The following is a 12880-nucleotide window of genomic DNA, read 5'->3' as shown; positions in this document are numbered from 1 at the left end:
GGCCATTCCTGCAGAAAATATCTATACTACAGACTATTGTGTAGCAATTTAGACATAAACCAACACAACCTTCTAATCCCTACAGACCTAGTCCTTGCATATCCCTTCCCTTGATACCTGTCGAGCCTGTTGTATTCCAGTGATGTTAGAATGGCATAATAGCCTGCCTACCTAGCACAATTTAGACTTTTTTTCTTTTTCACTTTATTCGATCCAGCTGTGGAGTTAGCTACACTGAAACAGCTCAACACATGCCTATGTAATGGCCCGCTGATGATTATGTTTATTAAAGATTAAAATAGAAAGGAGGGCATAATGAAGTCACCAACAGATTTGAAATACCATGTTGCTGCAGGTATTTCCATGCTGTTCTAAGTTGAATTGTAAAATTATTTCCCATACAGACCTATTGGTTCTATATACCTGCTGCTTGCTGACATCATCAATAATTTAGCATTGCAGATATCCAAAATAATATATCATATTTTCTTCTTATTCACGACTATGCTTGCTTTCAGACTTATGTCTATGTATTTTTCTTTTTCCCCAGGTAATGCATTCGTGGTGAGCCTGGCTTTGGCTGATCTGGTGGTGGCCTTGTATCCATACCCACTGGTGCTTTTAGCTATTTTCCACAATGGATGGACTTTGGGTGAAATGCACTGTAAAGTGAGTGGCTTTGTGATGGGTCTAAGTGTAATAGGCTCTATTTTCAACATCACAGCAATTGCAATAAACCGATATTGCTATATATGTCATAGTTTTGCCTATGACAAAGTGTACAGCTGTTGGAACACAATGCTGTACGTCTCCTTAGTCTGGGTATTAACAGTAATTGCAACTGTGCCAAATTTTTTTGTTGGCTCTTTAAAGTATGATCCACGCATCTATTCATGCACATTTGTTCAGACTGCAAGCTCCTCCTACACAATAGCTGTTGTGGTAGTTCACTTCATCGTCCCTATCACCATTGTGAGCTTCTGCTACCTTCGAATTTGGGTTTTAGTGCTTCAAGTTAGAAGACGAGTCAAGTCAGAAACAAAGCCAAGACTGAAGCCAAGTGACTTCAGAAACTTCGTTACCATGTTTGTGGTTTTTGTGATTTTTGCCTTTTGCTGGGCACCTCTAAACTTCATTGGACTGGCTGTAGCCATCGATCCTATGGAAATGGCACCAAAAGTTCCTGAATGGTTATTCATTATAAGCTACTTCATGGCCTATTTCAACAGCTGCCTTAATGCAATAATATATGGACTTCTTAACCAGAATTTTCGGAATGAATACAAACAAATTTTAGTGTCACTGTGGATGCCAAGGCTTTTCTTCCAGGACACATCCAAAGGAGGAACTGATGGTCAGCAGAGCAAGCCTTCCCCTGCTTTAAACAATAATGACCAAATGAAAACTGATACCTTGTAAATATGTAATAGTCAATGCAAGAGTCTGTCATGGAGAACTCCAAGAATATAGTTGTAATGTTCTGGCCATTCTTGCTTGCTTTTGGGGGCTTTCCATTTGGATGGCACTTTGTGACTGGAATACTGTCTTCTTGATAAAGCACATTGCTCTCAATTAATTATTTATACAAGTTGTCAATTGAAAACGCATTTCAGAATTAAAGCAGCAGGTGAGTGCAAGCTGTTTTAGTTCTGAGAGCTGAATTCTGCTCCCAGACATATGAATGAGGAATTTTTTTACTTCAGTGGGAGTTTTGCATTCTTTATACAAGGTCAGGATTCATTTCTTAGAAGATGTAGTGACAGTCCTTGTCTATGTGGGCAGCAGCTCATCAAGGCAGCGGAGTGATATTTTCCTCCCTCCTGTATCTGAACAAAGAGGGTGAAGCAGATACTCTGTTTTCCACACATAAGCCAAACCACATTTCTGTGCGTGTACTGGTGGCAGTAGTAGTATCTTTGAATCAAACTTGTAAATTTGAGAGAAGAATGTTTGTGTAAAAGCAAATATTAACATTAGAGCCTTTCCTCACAGGTTTTTCATACTTACATACACTGAGATTAGGAATACATGTATCTACTCTGTTCATCTTCTGTGGTCGATTTTATGCTAGATAACATAATACAAATGGTTGATTTCTTACACATTTACTTTACGCAATATTCTTCCTTTAGAGAGGATTATATTTTCATTGTACCCCATTTATTTACCTAAATATATACATCCAATGTAATTTGATGCACTTTAGCACACCTTACACATTTGCAACAGGCTGGAAATTATGGCATATGACCTGTGATCATCTGGAGTGGCACCTGGACACCAGGCAGGATATCCTAAATCATCTCAAATGATGCTAGACCAAAAGAAGAAGCCCTTTTGACTACAACGGTAGCTGAGATACTTGCCTCACATGTCTACATCTAATCTTGAACAAAATCCACTGTTGGTGTCTAATCTAAGCTAACCTTCAAGGTTCCCTGTAGTGGAGATATGTTTCCTTCCATCTGTTATAAACACACATCCAAGGATGAGATTAATTGCTTTGTGGAGGTGCTGGTCTCCTTTCATTGACTTTAGAAGAAGCTTTGATTACTAGTTCAAACACCTCACTTTGGATAGCTACACTGGAATTTATCTTGCCTAATTTGGGATGTCTCCAGTGTAGGTGTTTGCACATGATTTATATTCTAAATTCCCACTGTAGTCCATGGAGTTCTAGGAAATTATTAATTTTATTTTGAAACAGGCATCTTTATTGGTCAGGGGAACTGATCAACAGAACTCACTGACTGTATCTTCATTGACTGTAACGGAGATCAGGCAGCTCATGTAGACACATTTCAGGCAAAGATAGGTAATCTCAATCCCATAATTAGTGTACCTACAGTTAATATTTTCACAGTCCATAAAATAAAAGGATGATTTTCCATTTTCTTTTCAAACTCAGCTCAAATTCAAACTGGATTTCTTCTTTTTCAGGTAACACATTGTAACAGTGACAGTACAGATCAGATTACAATCTGGGCTATACCCCATAGCATCACAGTATTTTACACAATGTGGTTTGCATTCTCTCTAAATCAGATTAGGGATCTGTGTGCAAACACACAGTCAGTGATGCTATTTTATCATTAGACCTGAAATGCACATTACTCTCAGTAGTGCTGTTCAGGGGAGAGGTAAATCCATGTCAGGTATTGAAATAGGAAAAGGAGGAATTCAGGTTGCTACCACATTCCAGTTTGGGTTTCCCGACTTGGCTATTATGAAATGTATTTCTGTAGTAATGTTAATTTGTACAGCCAATATACTGCTCCTGAAGCCATAAAGACGTATTAAAGATCACCTTTATGTTGCTATACTTATGGAAAAACATCAAAGAACCACAGCATTTAAAATGTTTTATTTGCTTGCCAAAAGTCTATGTAAAGTACAGCAAAGTAACAAATGTGATGATTCTTCTAGCTTCTTTCATGTTCTTCAGATAATTTCTGATAATCTCTGAAATTCAGTACCCTAGGACTCATAGAGTAGTAGCCTTATGAAAGCTGAAAACTTTGTGAATAGGGGTAAGAAAGAGACGGGACAAATTTAACCTGGTGGTAGATACTAAAAATATTGTAGCTAAAAGTAGCAACCATTAATAGGTAGGTTCTACTTGGAACATAATTTTGTAAGTAAGTCTGACACTGTTTTGATATGTGTTGTCTTTCCTCATGACTTCCACACCAAGGTACTGAACACAGAACTAATATACATGTATGTCTACATGTGAAACTTCCCCCAGAGTAAATAAGGAGTTTCAAGAGTCTGAGAAACTTTCAGGAAAGGACATCAAGTTTGCTTCATTGACAATCCTGCTTTTTCTGAATTCTATGAATACTCAAAATTGTGACTTGAAAGTCAAAATTTGCTGCCTGACTTGTAGATGAACTAGTATTAGAAGTAAATTGATTGACTTTGGTTTATCACTTGCTGACATGAATCAGAATAGAGTCCAGAATTTGGATCAAATTCCCGTTATTGTTTTAGCTCCATAAAAAAATTATAAACATTGTTACCACTTGCTTGGCCATAAAAGTGAGCAGCTATCATTCTGCATATTCAGGGGAAGATTTGAAATTTTTATGAAATCATTTTAGAAATTATCTCTGCACATTAAAAATTAAAGATCACCTTTAAGAATCCTTGTGCTGGTACCTCCTCAACGATCCTAAATGAAGCTCACGCAAGTAATAGAATAGAAACATAGAATCATAGAATGGTTTGGGTTGGAACGGACCTTAAGGATCATCTAGTTCCCAACTCGCTTGCCATGGGCAGGGACACCTTCCACTAGATCAGGTTGCTCAGTGCCTCGTCCAACCTGGCCTTGAACACTTCCAGGGAGGGGGCATCCACAGCTTCTCTGGGAAACCTGTTCTAGTGCCTCACCACCCTCATAGTGAAGAATTTCTTCCTAATATCTAATCTAAATCTAGCCTCTTTCAGTTTAAAGCCATTACCCCTCATCCTATCACTACACTCCCTGATAAAGTGTCCCTCTCCAGCTTTCTTGTAGGCCCCCTTCAGGTACTGGAAGGCTGCAATAAGGTCTCCCCTGAGCCTTCTCTTCTCCAGGCTGAACAACCCCAACTCTCTCAACCTGTCCTCATAGGAGAGGTGCTCCAGCCCCCTGATCATCTTCGTGGCCCTCCTCTGGACCTGCTTGAGCAGGTCCACGTCTTTCTTACGCTGAGGGCCCCAGAGCTGAACATAGTACTTGAACAGTAATACATTGTTCAAAGAAAGAAGTGTTCAAAAATTTGATCTTTCCTCACAAATGATGGAAAATTTTTGGAACAGTGCTAAATTATTAGGTGTGGATTCTACCACCACAACATTTCCTGAATGGGGTCCTGCTCTGCACGGCGCCTGCAAGGCCAGTGGAACTATTTAGTGTGCCAGGTACTGTTACTTATTGAGTCCTGGTATACGGACAATAACTCATGTCTGTTAAAGTAAGTTTTGATACCATGTATTATTACAAAGCATTGCATTTGAGTTGACCTGGAAATCAATCAAATTCATAAAATGTATATTAATTTAGATGACTAAACGCAGCTTTTGCATGGTGAAACCTCTTTATGTAGCAATATTTTATTTTTCCATATAGTAATGTATCCATCTACCTATATCAAAAGCCTTAAATTAATTTTCTTTCTTTTACTACAATTCAAAATCCATTTTCCTTCAATTTACATTTGAAGAAAAAATTGTAAGTGCAATTTAAAATGTAACTAACCATCAAGATAGGTGATATGGTAATAACATGATTTGAAAGTATACTCAGGAAGAAAATATCAGCTCTGTATAGATTTATGCATCTTTGATAAAATTATTTCCGTTATATAAAGTATTTATACCAGCATATCGGATATAGACACTTTAAGAAAAAGGAGGAAGAAAGTCAGGTAGACCCTGTGTTCTGCACAAGGTAACTAGTGAAGGCAAAACTAGGGCCTCAGGGACAAAGTCTGTTTCCAGAAAATTTGGAGCGTTTTCAAGCATTTAATGTTATCTTGATTAAAAAGTGTTGTGTTTTCTGTTTATTAAAATAAATAAATGTATTCTAGAATTCTTCTTACAATAGAACTCCGATTAGAAAAAAGCTTACCCTTATGTAGATGGGTGAAGACCGCTTGTAAATTCTATTTCAGTAAAGAGGGAAGTGGAGGTGTGGTAAAGTCTAAATGAGACTGAAGCGATGCATTAGCCTTATCCTGTCTCTCCGTGCAAGTGAAAATTTCATTCTCAAGGAAGAATTCAAACTAAGGATTCATTCCTATTACTGTGGACTTCAGTGAGATCAGGTTTTCACACCAAATTATTGACTGAATAGAATAATTCTGTCTGACTCATTCTCAGGGGCAGAAATGCACTTCTGTCTCTCCACTTCTTCCTTTATTTAGATAAAAGATGATTACTTTTATTTCCCAATTGTATTTTTAAAGAACTGCACAAGTCTGGGAATTTCACAATGAATAAATATCTACGGAAGATTGTATATATTTCTTCATATGTATATAACACAATTTTGGTCATCTGAACAATTTCTTGCATTTAAAGACATTTACAGATTCAATGGAAAATGTGGAAGAATTTATTTTCAGTCATCTATTGATACATTGCTATTTTAACTGTATCTTGCACACCTGGTCTGTAACAATAAATCAATATTTTGCCTCAAGTTATAATGAGCATGCAAAGAGACCGCTATGGATGTCAGTTGTAGAACACATAACTGATTCCTGTTCATCCTCTTATTAGTAACACCTCGAGCTGTAGTAAGAAAAAAATGACTAAGAACATTTTTTAAATCTGTATTTACATAAATATTTTTGTGACATAAATTTTCTCTGGGGTAAGAACCACATTAAATACATTGTCAAAAAACAGATACTCTGAATTTAACAACTGGAGTTGGAGGTTGAAACCACAAAGAACGTGACCCACTGTATCTCCCGCTGGACCTGGTCACAGAGGTGGGACTGTCACATTCACTAACTGTAGAGACTGTTGTGTTCAGCCTTGAGGGCTTTAGTCCTTGGGGACAGCTGGGAAGGTCCTATGGAATACTGTTGGTGTCCACTCACAGAACAAATTAATCCCATGTCATTGTGCAGGCAAAACCCCAAATAGTTCAATGGCTGCAGAATGAAGCCTCGAAATCTCTGTATAAAGAATCATTCTTTGGGAGAATAAAGAGCTGGCCACGGTAACAGCATTTTAAAAATCATATTTTATGTCTGAAATACGTACCAACTAATCTTACTTTTCTGTAAACTTACTGAGGTTCCCTTCTACCTACCGTCATGCGACAAAATCGACTAATGCGTGCCAACTGAAATTATAGGCAGTGACAAGTGAGGTCTATTGATGCCAGCTGTGTTTGTTTAATTACAAACTAATGAACAGTGAGGTTTTGTCCTTAGAAAAGAAAAAAGAACAAAAACAACAACAACAAAAAGTGTGTGAAAAAAAGCCGTGTGACCATAATTTTAAATTACTTCACAAAGAAACCGTGTGGCAGATGACGTTTGCATGTGTTTAGTGTGAATGTAACCATTTCACCCTGGGAAAAAAATCCAAAAGGCTTTGCAAAATTAAAAAAAAAAAAAAATTATCCTGTTCCAAAGCAAAAGATACTCTACAGTAGAAACGTGCACTTTGTAATTCCTAACTTTCAGCAGTCCCCAAGGGACACTGAAGACACACACAGAATAACATGAGAGCAAAATGTGTAAGATTGCACAACGATCTCCAGACATGGAGAATATCAGTGCTTCTTATTTTGTCCACAAAACAGAGCTTACCTGATTACTGTGAACACAAAAGAAATACATGAATATGCCAGGCCCAGGAAGGACTCTGGAAATCCAAGTTTTTGCTGCAGCTGCTGGTGTCCGAGATGGTTTATGGGAGGATAAGACCACAGCTATAGCTAATAGGAATGTTCTTCTAGCAGATACTCACTGTCTCCTCCTTCTCATCCTCTGCTGACAGCAAATTTCCAGGGCTCTATTTTTTGGCTCTTCACTGCATTGCATTTGTACCTCTTTCTCATGCTGCTCCCTTTTTCATGTCAGGAACAACTTGGTCCAGCCTTGTTTCCCCAGCCTTAAGAACAATTTGCTTACATGGCTGAGGAGCCTTAAGCTGTCTCTACAACTGACAAAAAAAGCTTTTCCAGGAAGAACAACCTTTCTCACAGCCTGTTGCTTTCAATGTCAGTACTTTTTCTGGTTTTGAACAACTATTACCAAAAAGGAAAAAAAGCTTCACAACCATTTTTAAGAGATTTTAAAATAAAGATTACCTCTGGCTTGAAATGTTCACATCTGTGTGGTAATCAGTATATGAGTAGCTGTAAATTTTCCCTCACAGTCTCGGTAGTACTGTCAGAATCCCAGAATCATAGCTTAGGTTGGGAGGGACCTCCAGATGTCATCTTGTCCAATCCCCTGTTCAAAACAGATCTAAATAGATCGGGTTGTTCAGGATCATGCTCAGTCAACTTTGAATACATCCAAGAATGGAGACTACACAATCTCTCTGGACATCCTACACCAATATTTGATTACCCTCATGGTATATTTTTTCCCCTAGTATCTATTTGGAATCTCCCATATTGCAACTTGCTCCCATTGCCTCCCATCCTATCACTACGCATCTTCAAAAAGACTCTAGCTCTATCATCCTTTGATCAGGTAGTTGTAGACAGCAGTAAGGTCTGCCCTTCAGCTTCTCCTCTCCAAGCTGAACACATCCAGCTTTCTCAGCCTTTCCTCATATGGCCTGTGCTCCAGGCCCCTGACCAGCTTGGTGGCCTCTGCTGGACTCACTCCAGTGTATCAGTATCTGTCTTGCACTGGGGAGCCCAGAAGAGGACACAGTACTCCAGATGTGGTCTTAAAAGTGCTGAATAAAGTGGAAGGATCACTTCCCTTGACCTGTTGGTGACTCTTTTCCTAATGCAGCCCTCTACTGCAAGCGTCTGTTGATGGCTCATGGTCAGCTTCTTGTCCACAAGGACCCTTATGTCCTTTTCTGCAGAGCTGCTTCCTAGATGGTTGGGCCACAGCCTGTAGTGTTACATGATGCTATTCTATCCTACGTGCAACACCTTGCTCTTACTGAATGTGCTGGTTTGGGCGGGGATAGAGTTAATTTTCGTCCTAGGAGCTGGTATAGTGCTATGTTTTGGATTTAGGATGAGAATAATGTGATAACACACCGATGTTCTAGTTATTGCTAAGCAGTGTTTGTACTAAGTTAAGGACTTTTCAGCTTCCCATACTCTGCAAGCAAGGAGGTGCACAAGAAGCTGGGAGGGGGCACAGCCAGGACAGCTGACCCAAACTGACCAAAAGGATATTCCATACCATATAACATCATGTTCAGTATAGAATCATAGAATCATAGAATCATAGAATCATTGAGGTTGGAAAAGACCTCTAAGATCATTGAGTCCAACCGTCGACCCAACACCACCATGTCCACTAAACCATGTCTCTAAGTGCCTCATCTACTTGTCTTTTAAATACCTCCAGGGATGGGGACTCCACCACTTCCCTGGGCAGCCTGTTCCAATGTTTCACCACTCTTTCAGTAAAGAAATTTTTCCTCACATCCAATCTAAACCTCCCCTGGCGCAACTTGAGGCCATTTCCTCTTGTCCTATCACTAGTTATTTGGGAGAAGAGACCGACACCCACCTCACTACAACCTCCTTTCAGGGAGTTGTAGAGAGCGATGAGGTCTCCCCTCAGCCTCCTCTTCTCCAGGCTAAACAACCCCAGTTCCCTCAGCCGCTCCTCATAAGACTTCTTCTCCAGACCCCTCACCAGCTTCGTTGCCCTTCTCTGGACACGCTCCAGCACCTCAACGTCCTTCTTGTAGTGAGGGGCCCAAAACTGAACACAGGATTCGAGGTGCGGCCTCACCAGTGCCGAGTACAGGGGCACGATCACTTCCCTACTCCTGCTGGCCACACTAGTTCTGATACAGGCCAGGATGCCATTGGCCTTCTTGGCCACCTGGGCACACTGCCGGCTCATGTTCAGCCGGCTGTCGACCAACAATCCCAGGTCCTTTTCCGACAGGCAGCTTTCCAGCCACTCTTCCCCAAGCCTGTAGCGCTGCATGGGGTTGTTGTGGCCGAAGTGCAGGACCCGGCACTTGGCCTTGTTGAACCTCATACAGTTGGCCTCGGCCCATCGATCCAGCCTGTCCAGGTCCCTCTGCAGAGCCTTCCTACCTTCGAGCAGATCAACACTCCCGCCCAACTTGGTGTCGTCTGCAAACTTACTGAGGGTGCACTCGATCCCCTCATCCAGATCATCGATAAAGGTATTGAACAAGACCGGCCCCAAAACTGAGCCCTGGGGAACACCGCTCGTGACCAGCCACCAACTGGATTGAACTCCATTCACCACAACTCTCTGGGCCCGGCCGTCCAGCCAGTTTTTGACCCAGCGCAGAGTACACCTGTCTAAGCCGTGAGCCGCCAGCTTCTCTAGGAGAATGCTGTGGGAGACGGTGTCAAAGGCCTTGCTGAAGTCCAGGTAGACCACATCCACAGCCTTTCCCTCATCCCCTAGGCGGGTCACCTGGTCATAGAAGGAGATCAGGTTGGTCAAGCAGGACCTGCCTCTCATGAATCCGTGCTGGCTGGGCCTGATCCCCTGGTTGTCCCGCTCATGCCTTGTGAGCGCACTCAAGATGAACCGCTCCATAATCTTCCCCGGCACCGAGGTCAGGCTGACAGGCCTGTAGTTCCCCGGATCCTCCTTCCGGCCCTTCTTGTAGATGGGCGTCACATTGGCAAGCCTCCAGTCCTCCGGGACCTCCCCCGTTAACCAGGACTGCTGATAAATGATGGAGAGTGGCTTGGCGAGCACCTCCGCCAGCTCCCTCAGCACTCTCGGGTGGATCCCATCCGGCCCCATAGACTTGTGAGCGTCCAGGTGGCGTAGCAGGTCATTGACTGCTTCCTCTTGGATTATGGGGGGTTCATCCTGCTCGCCGTCCCTGTCTTCCAGCTCAGGGGGCCGAGTACCCTGAGGAGAACTGGTCTGCCTGTTAAAGACTGAGGCAAAGAAGGCATTGAGTACCTCAGCCTTTTCCTCATCCTCGGTGGCAATGTTCCCCCCCGCATCCAAGGATGGAGATTCTCCTTGGCTCTCTTCTTGTCATTAATATATTTGTAAAAGCTTTTTTTGTTGTCTCTAACGACAGCGGCCAGATTGCGTTCTAGCTGGGCTTTTGCCTTTCTCATTTCTTCTCTGCACGACCTAACGAGATCCCTGTACTCTTCTTGAGTCGCCTGCCCCTTCTTCCACAAGTGGTAAACTCTCCTTTTTTTCCTGAGTCCCAGCAAGAGCTCCCCGTTCAGCCAGGCCGGTCGTCTTCCCCTCCCGTTCTTACGGCGTACAGGGACAGCCTGCTCCTGCGCCTTTAAGACTTCAATACCAATATATATATTCAATATATATATTCAATACCAATATATATTACTACCAATATAAGTATATAAGCTGGGGGAATAAGAAGGAAGGGGGGGACGTTTGGAGTGATGGCGTTTGTCTTCCCAAGTAACCATTACGCGTGATGGAGCCCTGCTTTCCTGGAGATGGCTGAACACCTGCCTGCCGACGGGAAGTAGTGAATGAATTCCTTGTTTTGCTTTGGTTGCATGCACGGCTTTTGCTTTACCTATTAAAACGTCTTGATCTCAACCCATGAGTTTTCTCACTTTTACCGTTCTGATTCTCTCCCCCACCCCACCATGGCGCGGGGGGGGAGTGAGCAAGTAGTTGTGTGGTGGTTAGTTGTCAGCTGGGGTTAAACCATGACACTGAACTTCATGATGTTTCTTGCAACCCATTTCTTCAGCCTGTCCAGGTCCCTCTGAGTAGCAGTCCTGCCCTTCAGGATATTGACTGCTTTCTCCAATTCAGTGTTGTCCACAAACTTGCTAAAGATGTACTCTGTCCCATCATCTGGGTTCTTACTGAAGACTTCAAGCAGCATTGGTCCCATTATTGACCCCTGAGGGACCCCATTAGTTACTGACCATTAGCTGGACTTTGTACTACTGATCACAGCTCTTCAGGTCCACCAGTTGAGCCAATTCTCCACCCACCTCCCTCTCCAGCCCTTATCTTACAAATTCAGTCATAACGAGATCATGGGAGATTGTGCCAAAGGCCTTGCTAAAATCAAGGTGTACAATATCCACTGCCCTGCCTTGGCTACAGCACCAGTCAGCTCATCACAGAAAGCAATGAGGATGGTCAGGCATGATTTCCACTTGGTAAACCTGTGCTGGCTGCTCTCAATCACCTTCTTGTCTTTCATGAGTTTAGAAATGACTTCTGAATGGATTTGCCCCATCACCTTCCTGGAGACTGAGGTGAGACCAACCAGCCTGTAGTCCCCTGGATCCCCCTTCTTAAAGATGGTGTGACATTTGCCTTTTTCCAGTTATGAGGAGCCTCCCCAGTTGCCATGACATTTCAAAAATGATGCAGCGTGACATCACAATGTCATTAGCGAGCTCCCCCAACACCCTTAGATGCATCCCATCTGGTCCCATGGACTTGTGTATGCACAAGAGGCTTAAGTGATCCCTAACTCTTTCTTCCTCTACTGTGGGTACTGGTTTACTCCCACACATCCTGCTAGAAGGCTCAGGGACCTGGGATGCCTGAGGACAAACCTTACCATTGAAAACTGAGACAGAAAATGCACTGAGTACCTCAGTCTTTTCCTTGTAGCTTCTCACTAGGTTCCCTGCCCCACTGACAAATGGGCCCCCACGGTTCTTACCCTTTCTTTTACTACCAATGTATTTATAGAGACCTTCCTTGTTGCCCTTCACCTTGCTCCCTCATGGACTATGTACTGTGTGGAGATTATTGCACAGATTCAATTCCAATCTCTGCTCCAGAGTCTGAAGAAGCCTTTCCATTCCATTTGCAGCAGCCTGACATTGTGACTGGGAGAAGTAGGTGCTATTTTGTATTACTTCCTATAGTGAGAAAGGTTAGGTGGCACAGGATATTCTTGATGATCCAAACCGAATGCATAGCCCAGTAGGAGAGAGACTGTATTGGCAAGTCATCTAATATTCCTTGACAATGACATTTTGATGAAATGCTAGAGCATGTTGAGAAGTAAATATTTCTGTGAAGGAATCAATCAATCAAAAAGAAAAATCAGGCTTTGGGCTTTTTTTCCTTTTATATTTCAGTACCAATCTAGGGACTTCTAAAAGATATTTTTTTACACTGAAAATGTTATTATCATATCCTGCACTTTTCATTACTCTCAAGCAGAACTTCACCGAAAGCCCATTTCATCAGCCTGGTTCAAG

General features: G+C 42.2%; 1 protein-coding gene across 2 annotated transcripts in view; it reads left to right on the top strand.

The window, feature by feature from the left end:
- Positions 1–1890, top strand: part of MTNR1B (melatonin receptor 1B) — a 39432-nt gene extending 37542 nt beyond the window's left edge. The window contains exon 2 of one of the 2 annotated variants that reach the window (XM_076328320.1): positions 551–1890. In XM_076328320.1, coding sequence (XP_076184435.1) covers positions 551–1419 — 869 coding nt within the window. In that variant the 3' untranslated portion in view covers positions 1420–1890. The remainder of the gene's footprint in view (positions 1–550) is intronic. The other variant, XM_076328321.1, reaches the window with a different exon arrangement.
- The last annotated feature ends 10990 nt before the right edge of the window (positions 1891–12880 follow it).

This window comes from Aptenodytes patagonicus, chromosome 1, assembly GCF_965638725.1.
Source record: "Aptenodytes patagonicus chromosome 1, bAptPat1.pri.cur, whole genome shotgun sequence".
Taxonomy (NCBI): Eukaryota; Metazoa; Chordata; class Aves; order Sphenisciformes; family Spheniscidae; genus Aptenodytes; species Aptenodytes patagonicus.
The sequence above is the reverse complement of the archived record's forward strand: the minus strand, read 5'-3'. Positions and strand labels throughout refer to the sequence as shown.